The sequence below is a fragment of the Oncorhynchus kisutch genome, unplaced genomic scaffold (assembly GCF_002021735.2).
Source record: "Oncorhynchus kisutch isolate 150728-3 unplaced genomic scaffold, Okis_V2 scaffold1049, whole genome shotgun sequence".
In the NCBI taxonomy this organism is placed as follows: Eukaryota; Metazoa; Chordata; class Actinopteri; order Salmoniformes; family Salmonidae; genus Oncorhynchus; species Oncorhynchus kisutch.
In genome coordinates this window covers 32253-58199 of record NW_022262994.1, presented here as the reverse complement: position 1 = coordinate 58199, position 25947 = coordinate 32253, and the positions used below count along the sequence as shown (strand labels likewise).

At 44.2% G+C, this 25947-nt stretch overlaps 1 protein-coding gene across 3 annotated transcripts in view; it reads right to left on the bottom strand.

Moving 5' to 3' along the window:
- The window catches only part of LOC109877450 (calcium uniporter protein, mitochondrial-like), a 35466-nt gene extending 10138 nt beyond the window's left edge, over positions 1 to 25328 (bottom strand). Inside the window, exon 1 of one of the 3 annotated variants that reach the window (XM_031817495.1) lies at positions 24927 to 25328. In XM_031817495.1, the coding sequence (XP_031673355.1) occupies positions 24927 to 25037 (111 nt within the window). In that variant the 5' untranslated portion in view covers positions 25038 to 25328. The remainder of the gene's footprint in view (positions 1 to 24926) is intronic. The other 2 variants (XM_031817496.1, XM_031817497.1) reach the window with 2 other exon arrangements.
- Positions 25329 to 25947: the final 619 nt, after the last annotated feature.

Sequence of the window (25947 nt, the reverse complement as noted above, 5' to 3'; positions counted from 1 at the left end):
CAAACTGTTACAGAGCTATATCCATCCTGCCCTGCCTATCTAAGGTCTTCGAAAGCCAAGTCAACAAACAGGTCACTGACCATCTCGAATCCCACCGTACCTTCTCCGCTGTGCAATCTGGTTTCCGAGCCGGTCACGGGTGCACCTCAGCCACGCTCAAGGTACTAAACGATATCATAACCGCCATCGATAAAAGACAGTACTGTGCAGCCGTCTTCATCGACCTTGCCAAGGCTTTCGACTCTGTCAATCACCATATTCTTATCGGCAGACTCAGGAGCCTCGGTTTTTCGGATGACTGCCTTGCCTGGTTCACCAATTACTTTGCAGACAGAGTTCAGTGTGTCAAATCGGAGGGCATGCTGTCCGGTCCTCTGGCAGTCTCTATGGGGGTGCCACAGGGTTCAATTCTCGGGCCGACTCTTTTCTCTGTATATATCAATGATGTTGCTCTTGTTGCGGGCGATTCCCTGATCCACCTCTAAGCAGACGACACCATTCTATATACTTCCGGCCCGTCCTTGGACACTGTGCTATCTAACCTCCAAACGAGCTTCAATGCCATACAACACTCCTTCCGTGGCCTCCAACTGCTCTTAAACGCTAGTAAAACCAAATGCATGCTTTTCAACCGTTCGCTGCCTGCACCCGCACGCCTGACCAGCATCACCACCCTGGATGGTTCCGACCTTGAATATGTGGACATCTATAAGTACCTAGGTGTCTGGCTAGACTGTAAACTCTCCTTCCAGACTCATATCAAACATCTCCAATCGAAAATCAAATCAAGAGTCGGCTTTCTATTCCGCAACAAAGCCTCCTTCACTCACGCCGCCAAACTTACCCTAGTAAAACTGACTATCCTACCGATCCTCGACTTTGGCGATGTCATCTACAAAATTGCTTCCAACACTCTACTCAGCAAACTGGATGCAGTTTATCACAGTGCCATCCGTTTTGTCACTAAAGCACCTTATACCACCCACCACTGCGACTTGTATGCTCTAGTCGGCTGGCCCTCGCTACATATTCGTCGCCAGACCCACTGGCTCCAGGTCATCTACAAGTCCATGCTAGGTAAAGCTCCGCCTTATCTCAGCTCACTGGTCACGATGGCAACATCCATCCGTAGCACGCGCTCCAGCAGGTGTATCTCACTGATCATCCCTAAAGCCAACACCTCATTTGGCCGCCTTTCGTTCCAGTACTCTGCTGCCTGTGACTGGAACGAATTGCAAAAATCGCTGAAGTTGGAGACTTTTATCTCCCTCACCAACTTCAAACATCTGCTATCTGAGCAGCTAACCGATCGCTGCAGCTGTACATAGTCTATTGGTAAATAGCCCACCCATTTTCACCTACCTCATCCCCATACTGTTTTATTTATTTACTTTTCTGCTCTTTTGCACACCAATATCTCTACCTGTACATGTCCATCTGATCATTTATCACTCCAGTGTTAATCTGCAAAATTGTAATTATTCGCCTACCTCCTCATGCCTTTTGCACACAATGTACATAGACTCTCTTTTTTTTCCTACTGTGTTATTGACTTGTTAATTGTTTACTCCATGTGTAACTCTGTGTTGTCTGTTCACACTGCTATGCTTTATCTTGGCCAGGTCGCAGTTGCAAATGAGAACTTGTTCTCAACTAGCCTACCTGGTTAAATAAAGGTGAAATTAAAAATTAAAAAATTAAAAGATGAATGAGCCAATTGTAAACTTGGGATGATTAGGTGACCGTGAAGGTATGAAGGCCAGATTGGGAATTTAGCCAGAACACCAGGGTTAACACCCCTACTCTTACGATAAGTGACATGGGATCTTTAGTGACCACAGAGACTCAGGACACCCATTTAACGTCCCATTCCAAAAAAACTGCACCCTACACCGGGTAAGCGTATACCTACTCTCCAAACAGATGTCGAGGCCTTAACTCATCCCCATGCAGTGTTCAGAGTGGAATTGTTCATCCCTTTTGAACATCCCAAAGAAGCAGGCAGAATAAACTAAAGCAAACATCTGTACATGGAAAAGAGATTTCAACTCGCCAAATTGAGCCCCGTTTTAAATAATCACTGAGAATAACTGTACCAGGCACGAGATGTGTATCATTCACACTGGCAACTATTTTGAAAAAATATTCTGTTCCATTTTATTCTGTTGTATTACATGTCTTTTTTTTTTACTATAAAATAGTTGTGTCTTGACTGCGGTAAGGGCTCAAGAAATAAGAGCGTCTTGTCTGCTAAATTAACAAAACAAGGCTATGCCATTGCACAGCCATAGGCGTCTACAAGCAAGCTCCACTGTGTTCCAGGCCACTGTGTTCCAGGCCACTGTGTTCCAGGCCACTGTGTTCCAGGCCACTGTGTTCCACGATATACTACGTATAACCAGTTGATATTACAGACTGTGTTCCAGGATATAATATAACCAGTTGATATTACAGACCGTGTTCCATGATATAATATAACCATTTGATATTACAGACTGTGTTCCATGATATAATATAACCATTTGATATTACAGACTGTGTTCCATGATATAATATAACCATTTAATATTACAGACTGTGTTCCATGATATAATATAACCAGTTGATAGTACAGACTGTGTTCCATGATATAATATAACCAGTTGATAGTACAGACTGTGTTCCATGATATAATATAACCAGTTGATAGTACAGACTGTGTTCCACGATATAATATAACCAGTTGATATTACAGATTCAATAAATTAATCTTAAATAGCACTTGTTTTTTTTTAATGACTGAATATACAGTATATGGTCCAATTTAGCCATTAGGATTTGTTATCTGTAATGGTTATGATAAATTAGACTCTATTGTGATCTGTTGGAATATATGTAAATGTGCACATCATTTACTCCAGTGTGGCATTGTGTTCTATAAATAGTCAAACGGTCAGATTGTGCATTCAGTCAAGCACTAGTGGCCACAGCCGCAATTCATGGGCAAAATATTCCCTCCCTTTTATCGTTCTCATTTGTGAAATGCTTTTTGTGGTGACGGGGACTGGAGAGGCATTTGAGCACTGTGACGTTTGTTTGTGTGTTAGTGTGTGTGCGCGCGTGTGTGACTGTGGTGTGTGTGTGTGCGCACATTTGTTTGTCTACATTTGTGTGTATGCATGTGTGTGTTTGTCTGTTGTGTGTGTGTTTTATACATATGAAAAGTGCACGGCTAAGGAGCCGAGCGTCAAACTCAGAGGCCGAGGTCATTTATCTCTGGGGTGAAGACGCGCTGTGCATAGGGATATACTGCTGACGACAGCGGATTCAACACCTGGAAATCTGTAAGCAGTCAGTTTCAATGCCATGTTGCACCGTTCCCATCATACCACACATAAAATGGGAGATGACTGTCATGGTGGAACAGGAACACACTCAGAGCTATAGAATAAATACCGTAATACAGTATTCCCTTCATATATCAATGGGTGACAGAACGTATTGGCCTTCATTAAGAGCTATAGAATTAATCCCGTAATACAGTATTCCCTTCATATATCAATGGGTGACAGAACGTATTGGCCTTCATTAAGAGCTATAGAATTAATCCCGTAATACAGTATTCCCTTCATATATCAATGGGTGACAGAACGTATTGGCCTTCATTAAGAGCTATAGAATTAATACCGTAATACAGTATTCCCTTCATATATCAATGGGTGACAGAACGTATTGGCCTTCATTAAGAGCTATAGAATTAATACCGTAATACAGTATTCCCTTCATATATCAATGGGTGACAGAACGTATTGGCCTTCATGAAGAGCTACAGAATGAATAATCCTGCAGGTTTCTTACTTCCCAGCCAAGCACCTGGGGGTTTAGATGAGCCACTAATTTAGCCCTCAGCGAGACACGGGCCGAGTCAAGTGCAATTCAAACAAGAGGGACGACTCCATCAGCATCACCAGTGGTGTTCAATTAGACGTGCACTCTTCCCCCACATCTCACCGCCTGTGAAATACCCCCCCCCCCCACCTCTCTCCCCTGCCTCCCTCATCCAATCAATATGCAGGATGTTGAGGTAACCGCTGCAGCCACAACGCCCTGGCCCTTCGGTGACATTCACACATTTTGTGACTCCTTCAAGGAACAGAGGCTAGTAGCTACAGCTGATATTTCTCAACTTCTGTTCCTTCATCTCTCATTTCTTATCTCCAAATGTAATTGTCCATATCTCAAAACAATAGACTGCATGATGGAACAGATTCCACCCCAGAGGAACTATATTCACTTTGAGTGGTTTGTTCTCAGAGTCAGACACAGCACAGTGGCATCATGATAAACGGTCCTTTCGTCCTCCACTTGTATACAGTCAACCAGGAGTTCAAAGTGATATGCTCTGTTTCACCACTAACAGTTTGGAGTCCAGGCCAGAAATAAAGTTGGTTTTCAGAGGGTCAGTACAGCAGCAGCTTGGTGATAAACTGTCCTTTCCTCCTTAGTAAGGTGGAGCAGCCATAGCCAGCAGTGTTCATCAGGGGACATCATGGTGATTGATTGGTGACAGTCACAGGCTGGCTGGTTAATTTCTCCAGTGGCAGGCAGACAGACAGGCAGGCAGGCAGGCAGGCAGGCAGGCCCAGTTATTATGGCTCCTGTCACAGGCTGAGCTATGGCCCCTTGTGGGGGCCCCATTTCAGTACCCACCACCCACTATACCACAACCCAGGGTTCTAACACCATCTCATGCTGAATGGTCCCTTTGCTACTTTTCCCCAATAGGCACTCCTGTATATCTGAACGTCTCTGATGGGGCAAGCAACATACCAACCTATCAGAAGGAATGGTTGAGCAATTGCATTTGGCTTAAACCTATCAAATCCTATCTACAGGAGTGTCTAAGGACTAGGGGCTTGGTGTTTGAGTTGGAATTCAGCACCAACAGACCAATAGTGTGGCCAGTCTGTGTCCACCTCACACCCACCCAGCTCTGACAAATCATTTAAAAGAGTGTCTAGGTGGTACAGTACGAGGGGCTATGGGGCAATCTGTACTGGAATTTAGCACCAACCACTGGCGTGGCCAGTCTGGGTCCACCCAACCCTGAATGACCAGAAGAGGAGGAGTTATCCTTTTGGGTGCAGCAGGACAGGACACGGCCCGGGAAACAAAGACTATCTGGCAGCAGGTAGCCTAGCGGTTAGAGCGTTGCTGGTTCTAGGCCTAAACCCATTTAGTCGACTGGCCGATTGTTTGGTCGATAGTAGAGCAGTAACAACAAAAACATGACTGGCGCCTGTCTGACTGATCCATTGTGGAGCCCGTGGGGAAGGCAGTCCATCACTAAGACGTGCTACTGAAATTCTAGATGGTAATATTAACAACAATTGTGCAACACAAATAAAAATGATATAACTTAATAACAAATGCGCTTTCTCCCCCGTTAGACAGGGGTTGCTGTTCACGGTTCAGAGTGCGCTGTTTAATTGCCGCCTTTTCCTAGACCATGTTGCTATGTGCATAATAGAAAAGGTTGTCTCAAATTGTGAGCACAAATGTGTTCACTTCTCTGTTAGTGAGCATTTCTCCTTTTCCAAGATAATCCATCCACCTGACAGGTGTGGCACATCAAGAAGCTGATTAAGCAGCACCTTGTGCGGGGATAATGTGCAGTTTTGTCACAACACAATGTCACAGATGTCTCAAGTTGAGGTTCAGCACAGCAGCAATTGGCATGCTGACTGTAGGAATGTCTACTAGAGTCATTGCCAGATAATTTAATGTTAATTTCTCTACCATAAGCCACCTCCAATGTCATTTTAGAGAATTTGGCAGTACGTCCAACTGGCCTCACAACCGCAGACTACATGTTATTTTTTTATTGTATTTTGTTTTAACCTTTATTTAACTAGGACAGTCAGTTAAGAAAAAAATCTTATTTACAATGACAGCCTACCCCTGACAAACCCGGATGATGCTGGGCCAATTGTGTGCCGCCCTATGGGACTCCCGATCACGGCCGGATGCGATTCAGCCTGGATTCGAACCAGGGACTGTAGTGACGCCTCTTGCACTGAGATGCAATACTTGGGCGAGCGGTTGGGCGTCGTGTGGGCGAGCGGTTTGCTGATGTCAACGTTGTGAATAGAGTGCCCCATGGTGGCGATGGGGTTATGGTATGGGCAGGGATAAGCAATTTGAACGCAGAGATAAGGTCCATTGTTGTCCCATTCATCCGCCGCCATCACCTCATGTTTCAGCAGGATAATACACGGTCTGCAAGGATCTGTACACAAATCTTGAAAGCTGAAAATGTCCCAGTTCTTCCATGGCTAGCATACTCACCAGACATGTCACCCATTGAGCATGTTTGGGATGGTCTGGATCGACAGCGTGTTTCAGTTCCCACCAATATCAAGTAGAGGTCGACCGATTAGTCGGCATGGCAGATTAATTAGGGCCGATTTCAAGTTTTCATAATAAATCGGCATTTTTGGACACCGATTATGGCCGATTACATTGCATTCCACGAGGAAATTGCGTGGCAGGCTGACCACCTGTTACGCAAGTGTAGTAAGGAGCCACGGTAAGTTGCTAGCTTATCTTATAAAAACAATCAATCTTCACATAACCACTAGTTAACTACACATAGTTGATGATATTACTAGGTTAACTAGCTTGTCCTGCGTTGTATATAATCAATGCGGTGCCTGTTAATTTATCATCGAATCACAGCCTACTTCGCCAAACGGGTGATGATTTAACAAAAGCACCTTCGCGAAAAAAGCACAATCGTTGCACGAATGTACCTAACCATAAATAACTTTTGCCTTTCTTAAAATCAAAACACAGAAGTATATTTTTTAAAACCTGCATATTTAGTTAAAAATAAATTCATGTTAGCAGGCAATATTAACTAGGTGAATTTGTGACACTTCTCGAGTTCATTGCACGCAGAGTCAGGGTATATGCAACAGTTTGGGCCGCCTGGCTCGTTGCTAACTAATTTGCCAGAATTTTACATAATTATGACATAACATTGAAGGTTGTGCAATGTAACATCAATATTTAGACTTAGGGATGCCACCCGTTAGATAAAATATGGAACGGTTCCATATTTCACTGAAAGAATAAACATTTTGTTTTCGAAATTATAGTTTCCGGATTTGACCATATTAAATGACCAAAGGCTCGTATTTCTGTGGTTATTATATTATAATTAAAGTCTGATTTGATAGAGCAGTCTGACTGAGCAGTGGTAGGCAGCAGCAGGCTCGAAAGCATTCATTCAAACTTTACTTCGTTTGCCAGCAGCTCTTAGCAATCCTTGATCACAGCACTGTTTATGACTTCAAGCCTATCAACTCCTGAGATTAGGCTGGCAATACTAAAGTGCCTATTAGAACATCCAATACTCAAAGGTATAGGAAATACAAATGGTACAGAGAGAAATAGTCGACGCGTCATATAAGTCCTATAATAACTGCAACCTAATATTTATTTACTGGGAATATTGAACCACCAGCTTTCATATGTTCTAAGTAAGGAACTTAAACGTTAGCTTTTTTACATGGCACATATTGCACTTTTACTTTCTTCTCCAACATTGTGTTTTTGCATTATTTAAACCAAATTGAGCAGGTTTCATTATTTATTTGAGACTAGATGGATATTATATATGTATTATATATTTTTCCCCCCAATTTCATGGTAACCAATTGGTAGTAGTTATAGTCTTGTCTCATCACTGCAACTCCTGTACGGACTCGGGAGAGTCGAAGGTCGAGAGCCATGCGTCCTCCGAAACACAACCCAACCAAGCCGCACTGCTTCTTAACACAACGCACATCCAACCCGGAAGCCAGCCACGCCAATGTGTCGGAGGAAACACTGTACAGCTGGCGACCTGGTCAGCGTGCGCTGCGCCCAGCCCACCACAGGAGTCGCTAGTGCGTGATAAGACAAGGATATCCCTGCCGGCCAAACCCTCCCTACCCCGGACGACGCTGGGCCATTCGTGCGTCGCCCCATAGACCTCCCGGCTGCAACAGCCTGGGCTCGAACCCAGAATCTCTGGTGGCACAGCTAATCGGTACCGGCTTTTGGTCCTCCAGTAATAGGTATCGTATCGGCGTTGAAAAAGCAGAATTGGTCGATCTCTAATATCAAGTCATTTTGTAATCTAACAGCACCCGTTTGGCTGAATAGTATGACATAATATCCACGCAGAGCTTGCTCCTTACCTTATTTGTATTGATCTCCAGTATTTTCCACAACTAGTCAAATACATACCACACATCTGACTTCCCCTTTACCTCCTGAACAACCAGTAAACACTCCCCCGTTTCAAGTTTGTCACGTCTTCTGCATCCATTTTGCTGGCACATGTGTTACAGTGTTCATAGTTTTTTATAACCAATTTATTGACGTGATTATGAGATGCTCTAGGTCAGGCCCTATTGGTCACGTGCATGCGATGCACACGTGTCACATAAAGAGAGCAAGGGTTGAGGGAATATTTTTCCTTAACAAATTAGGGATTTTGGTAACATACATTTTCAGTCAGAAACGGCTAATTATGTTGCAGCTTCAGCAACATGGACAGCGGGATACACACTGTTGATGTTCTGTGGTGGTCGCTGCAGCATGGAGGAGAGAGCGACAACTTGTGCTAGTCACACGCCATCTTTTATTATACATTTTTTACCACCGCAAGTCTAATCCAGGTCCGGCACAATCAAATAAATTGTGGTTGGACTCCCTCTAGTCATTTGTGTGCTTAAAGCATAAGACAAGCTCAGTGCACATAGTTGATTAGATTAAAACACATAGGATGCGTCTATATATGGAAAAATACACATTTTAACATCTCCACCAATCGATTGGTCGAAAGAACAAACAACTCTTGGTCGACCAAGCTGGTTCAAATCCCTGGGCCGACTACGTGAAACATTGGTCGATCTGCCCTTGAGCAAGGCACTTAACCCTAGTTTCTCCAGGGTCGCCATCATGAGTGGCTGATCCCCTGGCCGTGACCCCACTCTAGAGGGTGTCTCAGGGGAAGTGGGATATGCAAAAAAAAACATTTCAATTTCATTACACTGTACAGGTTATACATTTGCATGTGTGAAACAGGACAAATACAAGCACCCCCTATTTGACCTTCTGAATGGTTCCCATGTAATAAACAGTTCTAGGGGCCAGGGATGAAAAACAGAGGGGTGGAGAAACCAAATTACCGGCTGTTGTCATGAGCTCAGTCTGCACTGTACCATGAAAGTGATTTGAGTCGAGGCATTTATATTCTCGCTTTCCTTTCGACAACGTTCTCTTAGAGAGAAAAAGAGGGAGGGTGAGCGAAAGAGAGTGGGAGAGAGAGAGGAGAGAGAGGAGAGAGAGAGGAGAGAGAGGGGGGGGGGCAACAATTGGAAGACAGCTGAGTGAGAACATGGAGAGAGAGAGGAGCGAGAGAGGAGAGAGAGAGAGGAGAGAGAGAGGAGAGAGAGAGGAGAGAGGAGAGAGAGGAGAGAGAGGAGAGAGAGGAGAGAGAGGAGAGAGAGGAGAGAGAGGAGAGAGAGGAGAGAGAGGGAGAGAGAGGAGAGAGGGAGAGAGAGGAGAGAGAGGAAGAGAGAGAGGGGGGGGGCAACAATTGGAAAGACAGCTGAGTGAGAACATGGAGAGAGGAGCGAGAGAGAGAGAGAGAGAGAGAGGAGAGAGAGGAGAGAGGAGAGAGAGGAGAGAGAGAGGAGAGAGAGGAGAGAGAGAGAGGAGAGAGAGGAGAGAGAGGAGAGAGAGGAGATGAGAGAGAGAGGAGAGAGAGAAGAGAGAGAGAGGAGAGAGAGGAGAGAGAGAGAGGAGAGAGGGAGCGAGAGAGGAGCGAGAGAGGAGAGGAGAGAGAGGAGCGAGAGAGGAGAGGAGAGAGAGGAGCGAGAGAGAGGAGAGAGGAGAGAGAGAAGGAGAGAGAGGAGAGAGAGGAGCGAGAGAGGAGCGAGAGAGGAGCGAGAGAGGAGCGAGAGAGGAGCGAGAGAGGAGCGAGAGAGAGAGCAGGAGAGAGAGAGAGAGAGGAGAGAGAGGAGAGAGAGGAGAGGAGGAGAGAGGAGCGAGAGAGAGGAGAGAGAGAGAGATAGAGAGAGAGAGGAGAGAGAGGAGAGAGAGGAGAGGAGGAGAGAGAGAGGGAGAGAGAGAGAGAGAGGAGAGAGAGGAGAGAGAGAGAGAGAGAGAGAGAGAGAGGAGAGAGAGAGAGGAGAGAGGAGCGAGAGAGGAGCGAGAGAGGAGAGAGAGAAAGAGAGGAGAGAGAGGAGAGAGAGGAGCGAGAGAGGAGAGAGAGAGAGGAGAGAGGAGCGAGAGAGGAGAGAGAGAGGAGCGAGAGAGAGAAGAAGGAGGAGAGGAGAGAGAGGAAGAGAGGAGAGAGAGGAGAGAGAGGAGAGAGAGGAGAGAGAGGAGAGGAGGAGAGAGGAGAGAGGAGCGAGAGAGGAGAGGAGAGAGAGGAGCGAGAGAGAGGAGAGAGAGGAGAGAGAGGAGAGAGAGGAGAGAGAAGGAGCGAGAGAGAGAGAGAGAGAGGAGAGAGAGAGAGGAGAGGAGAGGAGAGGAGAGAGAGCTAGGAGAGAGAGCTAGGAGAGAGAGGAGAGAGAGGAGAGAGGAGAGAGAAGAGAGAAGAGAGAGGAGAGAGAGAGGAGAGAGAGCTAGGAGAGAGCGAGGAGAGAGACTAAAACATAAGGAAAAAGGGAAAGGCAGCATGCAGAGCGAGGTGGATGTAACAGTCAAGCAGGTTGGATGAGTATAGGACGTCCTCCCCATGACAGCTCTCCAAACAAGTGTTCTGCATCCTTCAGGGGACATGGTGATAAAGCAGATAGAGAGCTGGAACTTGAAGAGTTTGTATTCCTCTTTACAGGGAGGTTACTGTTAAGACAACAGACTGCAGTAGCTAAGGGTCAGCTGCTGTATTCAAGTCCTAGTTGAAATGCAGAGTAGATTAACAATATATTAAGCGTGTGTCAGGAATAGAAGTAGGTAAGTGAGTAGTAGATAACTGGTAGGTAGCTAGGCCTAGATAAGTGGGTTTCGTAACAACTCACCCTTTCTTACCAAAACCACACAAACATATTCATCAGCAATCACTAGCCGGCTATCACCCGGTTACTCAACCCTGCACCTTAGAGGCTGCTGCCCTATATACAGAGACATGGAATACTGCGTTACTCCTCTCATATGTAAATACTGTATTCTATTCTATGTATTTAGTTAATGCCACTCCCACATTGCTCGTCCTAATATTTATATATTTCTTAATTCCATACTTTTACTTTTAGATGTGTGTATTGTTAGATACTACTGTACTTGGAACTAGGAACACAAGCATTTCGCTACATCCATAATAACATCTGCTAAATGTGTATGGGACCAATAAACTTGATTTGATTTTGGACAGTGTCACTCACTGTCAATTACTTCCCAAAAGAGATTGAAAAACTGAAGAGAATCCACCTTTTCATTTTTCACAAATAGATATTCTTTCAGGAGATTCCTCTTAAAACATGGAACTGCACATTGGATGGCCAGTGGCCTGCCTCTTACAATGTTAGTTACAGGCGGAAAATGACAAGCACTTTTCTGGCTTGTCAGCTTCCTTCCTTGAGTTATTCGAGGTACATTCAGACTGTCAGTCAGTTGGTAGCATGGCATATGAGAGCATAAAATAACCATTGTAGAACAGTGTGCATACTTGTCGCATAATCTTGCCTGCGTTCCAAGATCTTCAATAACACATTTTAGATTAATTCCAAAATGTATATGCAAATTAAACTATTTATCACACTTGGCAGAAAAAGGTTCCATTCTAAACCAGCTATGTCTTTTTAACTCCTTAGTTATAGGCCTAAACAACGACAGCAGGTTGACCACACAAACCCGCTAACCTGCATAGCAGTGGAGGCTGCTGAGCGGAGGATGGCTCATTGTAATGGCTGGAATGGATTCAATGGAATGGTATCAAGCACGATTGCCATTCCAGGCATTATTATGAGCCGTCCTCCCCTCAGCAGCCTCCACTGCTGCATAGTGATAACTATGGCAGTCCAAGTCTACTACACAAAGTCAAAAGTGAGAGCCAAGAGACAAAAGGTGTCTACAAAACAGGAACAATTTACTCTGATTTGAAAAGACCCCAGGCTCTCAGAGTATCTAGGATCAGCACTCCTAAAATCACATGGACAGGGGGAACCTGATCCTAGATCAGCACTCCTATGACTGTGATGCTTTATGAATACAGGGCCCTGGGCTACTTGACATTTCAAAGAGCATTCATTTAACTGATCTGTTCTCATCAGCAGCCATTAACGGAGTGTCAATCCGATTCTATTCCTTGATTTTTGGCCAATCATTGAGCTGACTCATTACTCCTCACCCTTCATCATGGATTCAGATTCACCAATACAAATCTGGAATATCTGGAATTGATTAGGAGCAGGGTGACAGCTAGCCAGGGTCATTGAGAATGTGTCTCAGTGCACCTCCCGTCACAGATACATTCCCTACTGACATCAGTGTTTCATTAATAGATAGGTAATCATAGTTAAAAAAAAGGGGCAATCTGCAGTTACTATATTCATTTTGGGATTTATACGTTAACGATATGTAACTATTTATTCTTGAAGAATATAACTTAAATGCCTCATGAGTTTAGCACAACTGTTGTATCCCCATCAGAACCCATCAGACTGAGTTTAGTACAACTGTTGTACCCCCATCAGAACCATCAGACTGAGTTTAGTACAACTGTTGTACCCCCCATCAGAACCCATCAGACTGAGTTTAGGAAACCCTGCAGATATGTTAGTGAGAGGAAACCCAGTGGCCAGCAGTGGGAGAAGATGGAATGAGATGGATCTGGGCCGACATTCTGATCATTTACTCAACGATGAAACATTTGATCTGAATATAGTTATATTCCCAAAAATATAATCTGTTATGAACAGAGTGGACTATGTTTTGTAGACTTTACCCTTTGCCGGTTTCAAAAAATGACGTTGTTTAGAAGTGCAAAGGTGAATTGAGTTATTCTGCACACGCACTTCACAGAGTAGGTGTTCAAATGGAAATATGCAAATACATGCTAGAACGCACCAATAGGATCTCACTAGCTCATGCTTGGCTCTGCCCACCTCCTTGCTTGTTCTACCCACCACTATGGCTCATTTGTTCCCATTTGAAATGACAGGCTGTGGTCTATCGTTGGTACAGCGCTCCAGACAGCTCCAGCCCAAACAGGGTACTCCTTAAAATAGTGGTTACTGTGACACTGGCTGACTGACAGGAGTGAGGCAGCAGATTTAGCCACAGAGCGCCAACCAGCCGGACAGCAATCTGACACTGAGGCAATAAGACACTCTTCTCTGTTGGGTGACAGTTTAGACAACTTTTGAATAGAGTGTTTGTGAACTTCTATAACACAGGGTGATCTTGCAAGCTAGCCACCTATAGCTAGCAAGTTAGCAAACCAAATGTATAGCTGGAGCCCTGAACTGGAGAAAACAGTTAGATAGTTAACTTCTAGTTAAGATATTTAGCAGGCAAACATTAGTAGTGAATCACCTCTCTCGTGCTGCTCAACAGTGAATTGTCACGGTCGCTCTGTGTGCCATTTGTAAACATACAATAGAATTGTTTTTAATTGGCGGTATTGAAAAGCATACCGTCGGTACTTTAAAATAACCCCGATACATGGTATACCGTCCAAGACTACTTGACATTGCCTGAAAATAGTATGTTTATGTCACTACTGTTGTAATTCCTATTTGTTGTAGGCTAACTATATCTGATCACATCTTTAACACCAGTGTATCATTCTGAAGGTTAGAATATGGACAGGCAAAACTCATTTACAGTCTTTGAATTTTAATTCCCTGAGGTAAAGAACTTCAAAAAGGCAGAAACTCCAATTGGAGGAGAATGAATCTCAATAGTTCCTCAACTGAGCCTCTACTGGATACCACAGGACTGAAATCCTATGGAAACTGAGCCTCTACTGGATACCACAGGACTGAAATCCTATGGAAACTGAGCCTCTACTGGATACCACAGGACTGAAATCCTATGTAAACTGAGCCTCTACTGGATACCACAGGACTGAAATCCTATGTAAACTGAGCTCTACTGGATACCACAGGACTGAAATCCTATGTAACTGAGCCTCTACTGGATACCACAGGACTGAAATCCCATGGAAACTGAGCCTCTACTGGATACCACAGGACTGAAATCCCATGGAAACTGAGCCTCTACTGGATACCACAGGACTGAAATCCTATGGAAACTGGCAACAAATAGCCTCTCAGGGGATATCAGCACTCAGTTTATCTGTCACAACCCATTAATGAAATAGTAGGTATTAATGTCCATTTAGTATTCAAACATTAGGATCCCCATCAGCTGCTGCCAAGGTTCCAAACAGGATTAGACAGTTACAACACATAATTACACCATTACTCTAATACTACAAATCTACAATATAATATCCACAATACTACAATATCACAGTGTGTGTGTCTTCACAGTGCACTTTGTGCTTTTTAAATCCGATTTTACTGCTTGCTTGAGTTACTGATGTGGAAGAGAGTTCCATGTAGTCATGGCTCTATGTAATACTGTGCGGTTCCCAGAGTCTATTCTGGACTTGGGTGACTGTGAAGAGACCCCTGGTGGCATGTCTTGTGGGGTATGTATGGGTGTCTGAGCTGTGTTTTAGCTGTTTGAACAGACAGTTCGGTGCGTTCAACATGTCAATTCCTCTCACAAAGACGAGTAGTGATGCAGTCACAGAGAATGGTATTGACACAGAATGGGAGCACAGTAGACACATAAACCTCTCTGCATGAGTGACGTCCCACCATCCATCTTCTGACTGCTAGGCTGGCGTCCCAACTGTTGGGCTCTGGTCAAAAGTAGTGTACTAAAGCACCGGCGGGATCCAGACAGGGTTGTCCACTCTCCCCCTTGCTGTTTGCTTCGGCATCGAGCCTCTCACCATTCTACTACGCTCTAATGATGCCATTCAAGTCTAATCAGGACGGGCTTAGAGCAGAAAGTTTTGATATATGCTGGACAACCTCCTTTTGTTCATCTTCAACCCTGATACATCATGGCCACGTGCCTTATCTGTTCTTAAAAAGTTTGGATCAATCTCATGGGGATACTAAGCTGAATCTAGGCAAGAGTGAGCTTTTCTTGTAAATAAGGCTGCTTTAAAGTGCTCTTTTGCAAGTTTTCAGTTTAGGATTGTCCGGGATCAATTCACCTACTTGGGAGTTAAAATTGACAAGGAAATATTCAAATTTGTTTCAGGAAAACTTTGTTGCTCTAGCAGACAGTTTGAAACAATGTTTTACTTTTTGAATTCGCTAACCTCTCTCTTATTGGAAGGATAAATGTCACTAAAATCAATGTGTTGCCCAAATTTTTATATTTATATTTATTTCAATGTTTACCCAATTTTATTTCAAAATCTTTTTTTAATTCACTGGATCAAACATTCATGTATTTTATTTTGGATGGAAAGGTACACGGATTGGTAGAAAAGTCCCAGTGTCCCTAGGCAAAAGGTGTGTCACCCCAATTGTAAAGCAGTCTCTTAAAATTTGGAATCAGTTCCGTTTTGCCTTTAGCCTGCCTCCGAGGCTTTTCTCTATCAGGCTCTAATCAATCACAATATTTCCTCCAACTTTGAATGATGGGGGCTTTTGCCATCTGGCACTCACTAGGCCTCTCCTCACTAGCCCAATTATCTTTGATGATACATTTGCCTCTTTTGCTCAGCTACAGGAAAAGTTCAACCTCCCCCAATCCCACTTTTTCCACTATCTCCAGACTAGGAACTTTGTCAGAGCTAACACACCTGAATTTCCCCATAGGCCTGCGAATACAGCTATAGAGAGCATTTTTGAGTTGAACAAGCTTACTAGGGGCGCAATTTCGATGTATATGCAATCATTAATGACTTACAGAACCCCTATTTGGTGTCTGTATTAAAGAGTTTGATGGGAAAAGGATTTGGGGGGAACTTGGGGAAGACACCTGGGAATCTGTGCTGCACAGGGTGCACTCGTCCTCTTTTAGCACTAGACACAGCCTCATTCAATTCAAGGTGGTTCACCGTATCTGCTGATCCGGGGCCAAACTTGGAAGAATATTCTCTGATTTTGATCCTACCTGTGTCAGATGTAAAATGGAACCAGCCACACTGTTGAGTATATGTTTTCGGGCTGTCATAAACTGTCAGGTTTCTGCGAATTCATATTTAAATGTTTCTCTGATATATATGACACTGTTATAGATCCGTCTCCCCTTACAGCCCTTTTTGGAGTACTTGGCCCATATGTACCTGCCCTATAGTATATCAATAATCCAGTCGGACACTGTTGCTTATACAACTCTTTTAGCTAGACGGCTAATACTACAGAACTGGAAGATGGCAGCTCCACCATCTTATAAATATTGGGTGAGAGATGTATATAAAAAATAAAATGTAATAGACGTGGGAACCCCAAACTGTTTTATGAGGCTTGGGCTCCATTCCGGTCTTACTTTAAACAGTCCATCCTCTGACGGCATTCATATTAAAACAAAATAAGTCTGTATTTGACCCCCCCCTATGACTTAAAGGCTGGACGAGCATTTCTTTTTTTTTTGGGGGGGGGGGGGGGGGGATTAAGGTGATGATGATGTGCTTATTGATTGACCTGCGGATGCCTTGTTCATCTTGCCCGGTCAGAGACTAAAATGTGAGCTTGTTTTGCCCTGGTTTTTTGTTTTTTTTAAACATTTTGTTCACGCCTACATTAAATTATTATTCATTGTTTTCTTTTAAAGCATTGTAACTTAATTTTTGGTCCAGTGGATGGTCGGTCTGTGGCCATGACTGTCTGTGAGTGGTTGTATTTCTCCACCCTTATCCCTTGACTGTTTACAGGAACAATGGTGAGGTGTTTGCTCTGTCCCTGTACTACAGTTGCCCTTTAACCTTTGTAGCCTTCTGCCCGGTGTGTTTAACTTGTCTAAAGTACAGTATCTTTAAAAAAGGTTAAAAAAAAGATGTATTTTTTCTAGTTGGGTATATTATTAATATTGTTTTGTGTTGTCTTGTGTGTAAAACTGAATAAACAGTAAAAAAAAAGAGAGAAAAGTAGTGCACTAAATAGGTAATAGGGTGCCATTTGGGACACATCCCTACTCTATAATAAAGGAGTGTGGTGCGGTCCGATGGGGAAGGGAATACTAATGAAGAGTCTCTAAACGACACACCGCATTCATTACATTGATTCCCTGGGCATTGTAAAATCCAGGGTGCGATGAATCAAGCCTAGACTTATAGTTTGTATTTGGCCTCGGACTACAATGGATATTTTTGTTATTAGGAGGATGGTTAAAAGCGGTTTGTCAATGGCCTTAGATCTGCAAGGCATTTAAAGGCCTATGTGATTGAAGCTAGTTGTCACGTCCTGACCGTAGTCCCTTTTACCTAGTCCCTCTCTCTTTTAGTTTGGTCAGGGCGTGAGTTGGGTGTGGGTGCATTCTATGTTTTTGTTCTATGTTTTGTATTTCTGCTTTTGGCCTGGTATGGTTCCCAATCAGAGGCAGCTGTCAATCGGGGTCTCCGATTGAGAACCATACTTAGGCAGCCTGTGTTCCCACTATGATTTGTGGGTAGTTGTTTTCTGTCTTCGTGTATCTGCACCAGACAGACTGTTTAGTTTTGTTTCCGCTTTGTTGTTATGTTCTAGTGTTCAGTTTCTTCATTAAATTGAACTGTTATTGTATGCATTCTACTCCTTTTTTCTACCATAAATTTACATACAATATACCTGCACGTCTACTCCTTTTTCTACCAACGACAATCGTTACACTAGTGGTGCAAGACCTGAGCAGAACAATTATGGTTACACAAATGGAATAGAGGATGGACACTGACTGACTAGGAGGCTGTATAGAACTGAAGAAAGCAATGTTGGTTACATTGATTGTGGAATAAGGCTGGATACTACAAACTAATGGGTTCTGACAAGTCTGCTGCTTTAGCTGGAGGTGAATCAGTGACAGTGAGCTGGCTAGTTCTTGCTCTGCAGCTGGGGGAGGGGGGGGGTCTCACTCTCACAATACAGATGAATAGGAACATCAATCATTACCATCCACATAGTTTGTTGTTGTGTGGCCAACAGTTAAGCAGCGAGTGAAATTACAACTCCATTCTCCTGGCTTTTGGAGGATATTATTTGGCAACCCATATTTCCCATGAAATCAGGATAAATCCCCAATAGGCCCTGGTTATAAAGTAGGAATATGGGAGTGCAGTGGTAGCAATATGCAGCCATAAACCTTTAAAATGTCACCCACTATACAACAGCCGATTTTATCCAATTGAGATCTGACAAAGGAGTTACTATATCTTCAGGCCTCAGCCTCATGGATGCTAGAATAACGATGGATGGATAGAGTGGTTGAGTGGTTTAGATACCATGGTGCTCTGGCTCCCCAGTCTCCCAATTACTGTCATACTGGAGTGAAATATGACCCGTGTTGCTAAAGCCACCACACATTGTTGCAGTGTGGGGTGTGCTGAGAGAGAGACCCTCTTTGTGCCAGATTACCTGCAGTATATGGAACCTCCTGCCACACACCCATACAACATTGCTAACGGTCTTTCTTAACTATTTCATTGTTGTCCTCATTCATTTCTTTCTGTATGTCCTGTTCATTGTTATTACTTACACTATTGAGTATTATTATTTTTTCCATCTGCGTCATCATTGATTTAATATCCACAGACAGAAAGGACACAGAGAGAGAGAGAGAGAGAGGAGAGAGAGAGAAGAGAGAATAGAGAAAGAGAGAGAGACAGAGAGACGAGAGAGAGAGAGAGAGAGAGAGACAGAGAGAGGAGAGAGGATAGAAGAGAGAAAGAGAAAAGAGAGAGAGAGAGAGAGAAGAGAGAAAGAGAGAGAAGAGAGAGAGAGAGAGAGAGAGAGAGAGAGAGAGAGACAGAGAGAGACAGAGAGAGACAGAGAGAGACAGAGAAGAGAGAGAGAGAGACAGAGAGAGGAGAGAGAGAGAGACAGAGAGAGGAGAGAGAGAGAGAGAGGAGAGAGAGACAGAGAGGAGAGATAGAGACAAGAGAGACAGAAGAGACAGAGAGATGAGAGAGAGACCGAGAGAGGAGAGAGGAGAGAGAGACAGAGAGAGGAGAGAGAGAGAGAGAGTAGAACCAAGCTCCTAGCTTCCTGCTGTTAATGTTTGGCTTATACCCCTGACATGTGAAGGGCATATTGAAGGACATACGGCCCATATTCATATACCCCGTTACTCCTCAACTCAGCGTTTTTCATGTTCGCTTATCTGGGTCGAACCAAAGTGCTCTGTTTCACAAAGGCAGATAGAGGAAGTGGGGGGGCACTGACAGTCTGGAATCATGCAAGCTACAATGACAATACATCCAGTTAAAATAACCCCAGGGGTTTTCATTTCCAAACACGACATCCTTTACTGCAGTCTGCGGTAGCTAATAACGCACTTCTGGATTTTAAACTCTTTTAATGCTCAGCACTCTAAATGAGGAGTCTGGCCTGTTTCCATATTAAATTGAAAGATCGCATCAGGGGTCCTATTCAGTTGGTGGATATGTTTTGAAAAGGAGANCGGACTACAATGGATATTTTTTTTATTAGGAGGATGTTTAAAGCGGTTTGTCAATGGCCTAAGATCTGCAAGGCATTACAGGCTATGTGATTGAACTAGTTGTCACGTCCTGACCGTAGTCCCTTTTTATGTCTCTCTTTTAGGTTGGTCAGGGGTGAGTTGGGGTGGGCATTCTATGGTTTTGTTCTATGTTTTGTATTTCTTGCTTTTGGCCTGGTATGGTTCCCAATCAGAGGCAGCTGTCAATCGGGGTCTCCGATTGAGAACCATACTTAGGCAGCCTGTTTTCCCACTATGATTTGTGGGTAGTTGTTTTCTGTCTTCGTGTTCTTCTTCACCAGACAGAACTGTTTAGTTTGTTCCGCTTTGTTGTTATGTTCTAGTGTTTCAGTTTCTTCATTCAATTTACCATGAACATGTACCACGCTGCACCTTGGTCTACTCCTTTTTCCACCAACAACAATCGTTACACTAGTGGTGCAGTCCTGAGCAGAACAATTATGGTTACACAAATGGAATAGCAGGATGGACACTTGACTAGGAGGCTGTATAGAACTGAAGAAAGCAATGTTGGTTACATTGAGTGTGGAATAAGGCTGGATACTACAACTAATGGGTTCTGACAAGTCTGCTTTAGCTGGAGTGAATCAGTGACAGTTAGCTGGCTAGTTCTTGCTCTTCAGGGGGGGGGGGGGGGGGGGGGGGGTCTCACTCTCACAATACAGATTAATAGGAACATCCATCATTACCATCCACATAGTTTGTTGTTGTGTGGGCCAACAGTTAAGCAGCGAGTGAAATTACAACTCCATTCTCCTGGCTTTTTGGAGGATATTATTTGGCAACCCACATTTCCCATTAAATCAGGATAAATCCCCAATAGGCTCTGGTTATAAAGAAGGAATATGGGAGTGCAGTGGTAGCAATATGCAGCCATAAACCTTTAAAATGTCAGCCCACTATACAACAGCCGATTTTATCCAATTGAGATCTGACAAAGGAGTTACTATATCTTCAGGCCTCAGGCCTCATGGATGGCTAGAATAACGATGGATGGATAGAGTGGTTGAGTGGTTTAGATACCATGGTGCTCTGGCTCCCCAGTCTCCCAATTACTGTCATACTGGAGTGAAATATGACCCGTGTTGCTAAAGCCACCACACATTGTTGCAGTGTGGGGTGTGCTGAGAGAGAGACCTCTTTGTGCCAGATTACCTGCAGTATATGGAACCTCCTGCCACACCCATAACAACATTGCTAACGGTCTTTCTGAACTATTTCATTGTTGTCCTCATTCATTTCTTTCTGTATTGTCCTGTTCATTGTTATTCCTCATTGAGTATTATTATTTTTCCATCTGCGTCATCATTGATTTAATATCCACAGACAGAAAGACACCGAGAGAGAGAGAGAGAGAGAGAGAGAGAGAGACAGAGAGAGAGAGAGAGAGGAGAAGAGAGAGAGAAGAGAGAGAGAGACAGAGAGAGAGAGACAGAGAGAGAGACAGAGAGAGAGGAGAGAGAAGAGAGAGAGAAGAGAGAAGAGAGAAGAAGAGAGAAGAGAGAAGAAGAGAGAAGAGAGAAGAGAGAAGAGAGAGAAGAGAGAGAGAGAGAGAGAGAGACAGAGAGAGAGAGAGAGAGAGACGAGAGAGGAGAGAGAGGAGAAGGAGAGAGAGAGAGAGAGAGAAGAGATCGAGAGAGAGAGATAGAGAGACAGAGAGGAGAGAGAGACAGAGAGGAGAGAGAGACAGTATGAGAGAAGAGAGAGACAGAGAGAGGAGAAGAGGAGAGGAGAGAGAGAACAGAGAGAGGAGAGAAGAGAGGAGAGAGTATAACCCAAGCTCCTAGCTTCCTGCTGTATGTTTGGCTTATACCCCCTGACATGTGGAAGGGCATATTGAAGGACCATACGGCCCATATTCATATACCCCGTTGGCTCCTCCCACTCAGCGTTTTTCATGTTCGCTTATCTGGGTGCGAACCAAAGTGGCTCTTTCACAAAGGCAGATAGAGATAGGGAAGTGCACTGACAGTTCTGGAATCATGCAAGCTGGAATCATGCAAGCTACAATGACTAATACATCCAGTTAAAAATAACCCCAGGGGTTTTCATTTCCAAACACGACATCCTTTAACTGCAGTCTGCGGGTAGCTAATAACGCACTTCTGGATTTTTAAACTCTTTTAATGCTCAGCACTCTAAGATGAGGAGTCTGGCCTGTTCCATATTAAATTGAGAAAGATCGCATCAGGGGTCCTATTCAGTTGGTGGATATGTTTTGAAAAGGAGACCAGGGGATAAGCTACTACCCATATTGTCCATTGAGAAGACAATGTATGAATGAATGAGTGACATTTTATTTTCGTGTCAAATCACCAGTTGGCAACCCATCCCTTACGGGATTAATTGACACATAAACAAACATTAAAATCATTCACTGTGATAATTCTTGCGGTGTTCGGTGCAGCGCGCACCGCATAAAGAGGGGAAAATAAATCAATACATAATAGTAAATAAGCTTATCCAAGCATTAATTACACAAACGGTTCCCTGCTGAACACGACCCTGACAAACAGATAGATGGGCAGCCAGTCAGATCTAGTGATTGGACAACTGACTCCTGTAATTCCCTCCAATCACGGCTCTAGATGGATAAAAGCCTCTCAATTACACACTGACTCATCAGACAAGAGGGCCTGTCAGGAGCAGATAAACAGTGTGTGTGCATCTGTCAGTGTCTGGTGGGGGGTGGGTGGGGGGGGGGGGGTGACAACCAGATGACGATGCTGAAATGGATGTGAAATGGCTAGCTAGTTAGCGGTGGTGCGCGCTAAATAGCGTTTCAATCGGTGACGTCACTTGCTCTGAGACCTTGAATTAGTAGTTCCCCTTGCACTGCAAGGGCCGCGGCTTTTGTGGAGTGATGGGTAACGATGCTTCGTGGGTGACTGTTGTTGATGTGTGCAGAGGGTCCCTGGTTCGCGCCCGGGTATGCGCGAGGGGACAGTCTAAAGTTATACTGTTACACGTTGATGACCTTCCCCCTCCGGAAGCGGGGCTGCGTTCACAAGAGTATCAATCTACCCAGATGTTCTGTGGTGATAGTCATTGATGTGTGACTATGAAAACTCAACTCCCCCTTCCATTCTGGCTGACAGTGATGTGTGGTGCTGTGTAGAAAATGTGGGGTAATTGTACACGGAGTATACCCTCGCATTAGGAACACCTTCCTAATATTGAGTTACGCCACCCCACCTTTTGTCCTCAGAACAGCCTGAATTCGTGGGGCATTGACTCTACAAGGTGTCGAAAACGTTCCACAGGGATGCTGGCCCATGACGCCAATGCTTCCTTCCCACAGTTGTGTAAAGTTGGCTGGATCTCCTTTGGGAGGTGGACCATTCTTGAGACAAAGAAGAAACTGCTCAGCGTGAAAAACCCAGCAGCGTTGCGGTTCTTGACACCTACTACCATACCCCGTTCAAAGGCACTTAAATATTTTGCCTTGCCCATTCACCCTCTGAATGGGAGACATTCAATTGTCTCAAGGCTTTAAAAAATCCTTATTTAACCGGTCTCCTCCCCTTCGTCAACACTGGTTGAAGTGGATTTAACAAGCGACATCAATAAGGGATCATATCTTTCAGCTGAATTCACCTGGTCAGTCTGTGTCATGGAATATTTTGTATACTTAGTTTATTCACCATATGTGAGGACGTTGCACACATGTAATTCCCCACAGAATGACCGAAGTGAAGTGCAGGGTCAGAGAAACAGAGATACAGCACAGCAGTAGTAGTAAGGTATGGGTGGTACAGCACAGCAGCAGTAGTAAGGTATGGGTGGTACAGCACAGCAGCAGTAGTAAGGTATGGGTGGTACAGCACAGCAGCAGTAGTAAGGTATGGGTGGTACAGCACAGCAGCAGTAGTAAGGTATGGGTGGTACAGCACAGCAGCAGTAGTAAGGTATGGGTGGTACAGCACAGCAGCAGTAGTAAGGTATGGGTGGTACAGCACAGCAGCAGTAGTAAGGTATGGGTGGTACAGCACAGCAGCAGTAGTAAGGTATGGGTGGTACAGCACAGCAGCAGTAGTAAGGTATGGGTGGTACAGGGACACGTCTACTGGGATCAAATCACATTAAATTACCCCTCAGGCCCCGGGCCAAGACATCCTATCCTATCGGATCGGAAGGCTGGCTGCACCTTCCTTAACAACACTCTTGTGCTTTGCTGACTGGTGTCTGCCAGACGGCCATCATTCTAATGACACAGTAAACAGTTCATTAAGGAGGCCAGACATCACACACACACACACACACACACACAGTTTATATTAATCTGACACACGGGTGAGGTTTCACATAATTCGCATTGCATTCTTCATTAACTTGGCAAAGAACCTCATTAGTGTCCTCATAAGCCCTTGGGGACTAGGTATTATTATTCATTGCCATGCCAACACTCTGGGTGACATGGTGTTGATATTCTAGTTAGGAAATCACTGAGCTCTTACAGTAACTTATTAATTATGCATGGGATAGGTGACACTTTAGTGCAGTCATCTGAAGCTAGTGAGAACAAGAGGGGAAAAGGACAAAGAGAGAGAGAGAATCATTCAATTCAAGGGTGTGTGTGTGTGTGTGTGTGTGTGTGTGTGTGTGTGTGTGTGTGTGTGTGTGTGTGTGTGTGTGTGTGTGTGTGTGTGTGTGTGTGATCCCCAACCGGTCTTCTGCATTCAGTTTCACTACATTATATGACTATATTCAGAGAGAGGAAAGCTATTTAGTCCTCATTTAACATGTCAAGACGTGATGGAATGAAAGGGAAAACCCTCTCTTGATTCAATGCTTTGCTAATTGAAATGCATCACTGTATTCTCTAGACTGCCTATATCTGTTTCACGGTAGGCCTATTGATTGTTTTCAAGGATCTGTAATTCTGTTACAATCCAGTGTACTTCAAAGTAGTGCCGTTTAAGATGGAAACGAAGACTAAAATATTTGAAACAGCGACGTGCATGACACCATCGCTCAACAATCTCACTATTTGACAGTTCATTAGAACTCTACCGGTTTCCCAAACCAACAGAGCATGTACAGTGCAGGCCTACAATAACAGACTACTGTGCAAAACTTGTGAAGACACAAAACCCTAGTTTGGATGTCTACATAACGACGCAGCGGTCCCATCTATAAAGTCTTGCTACAGCGAGGCACTCTCCTTTCACTACTCCCACACAGTAGTTTCAGTTTACCGTATGCAGTAATTTCACCGGAGATCGGGTTGTTTTGAGTGCGTAGCGGAACGGTTTAGTACATCCGACAACTCCAGCCCGGAGTTTGGCGACCATTCGCAACGAAGCCATCGTCCTTAAATTAGTCCATGCGTTCTGGCATACTGAGCAGTAGAACACGTGTAGAAAACCTGCCTAGAAGCAGGATCTTCGTATCGTATTCCAGTCAACAACGGACTGTTTTGCGTGTAAACAGACCGAGGGCGGGTGAGATAAGAGATAGGATCTGAGCACAGCCCGAGAGAGAGCAGCGTACCGTTTCCCTCCGTGTGCAGCAGTCAGTGGCGACAAACAGCGCGCGCCCGCGTGACAGACTTTATTCTCTTCCCTTTGGTGGATGTCACAATAGTAGAGGTCGGGTATGAATGGGCCATGCAGCATGGCGACACGTCAGAACAGAATGCATGTACATGTCATAATACCGTATCTTCTATAATACAACATGAAGAGTGGATTCCTTTTAGAATATTTGAGTGTTCAATCAACAGAATGGGCTTCCAGTAGGGGGTTTATTAAAGCAATCGATTCTGTTAGAGGTTAAGGAAGTACAATGACATATACAACGACATCATATTTCAAACCCACCGCTGGGATAATATAGACTACCCAACTAAAAGGTGTCTCTCTGTGTGTGTGTGTGTGTGTGTGTCTCTCTCTCTCTGTGTGTGTGTGTGTGTCTCTCTCTATGTGTGTCTCTCTGTGTGTGTGTGTGTGTGTGTGTGTGTGTGGTGGTCAATAGCAGAGACATTTGCAAGGGCCTCATTCCCAGCTATATGAACTTATTAATATCGTCATCCATCTGGTCGGTGGTACAAAGTGGCAATCTACTGTAGCACAGCCAACCTGTACAGACTGGGAAAGTTGCCCACCCTATTGATCCAGCCACTGCATGGGCTTCATTAATATTTTAACATCACAGAGAGAATGTGTGTGTATGTGTGTGAGAGAAGTGTAATTGTGTGTGTGTGTGTGTGTGTAGCTA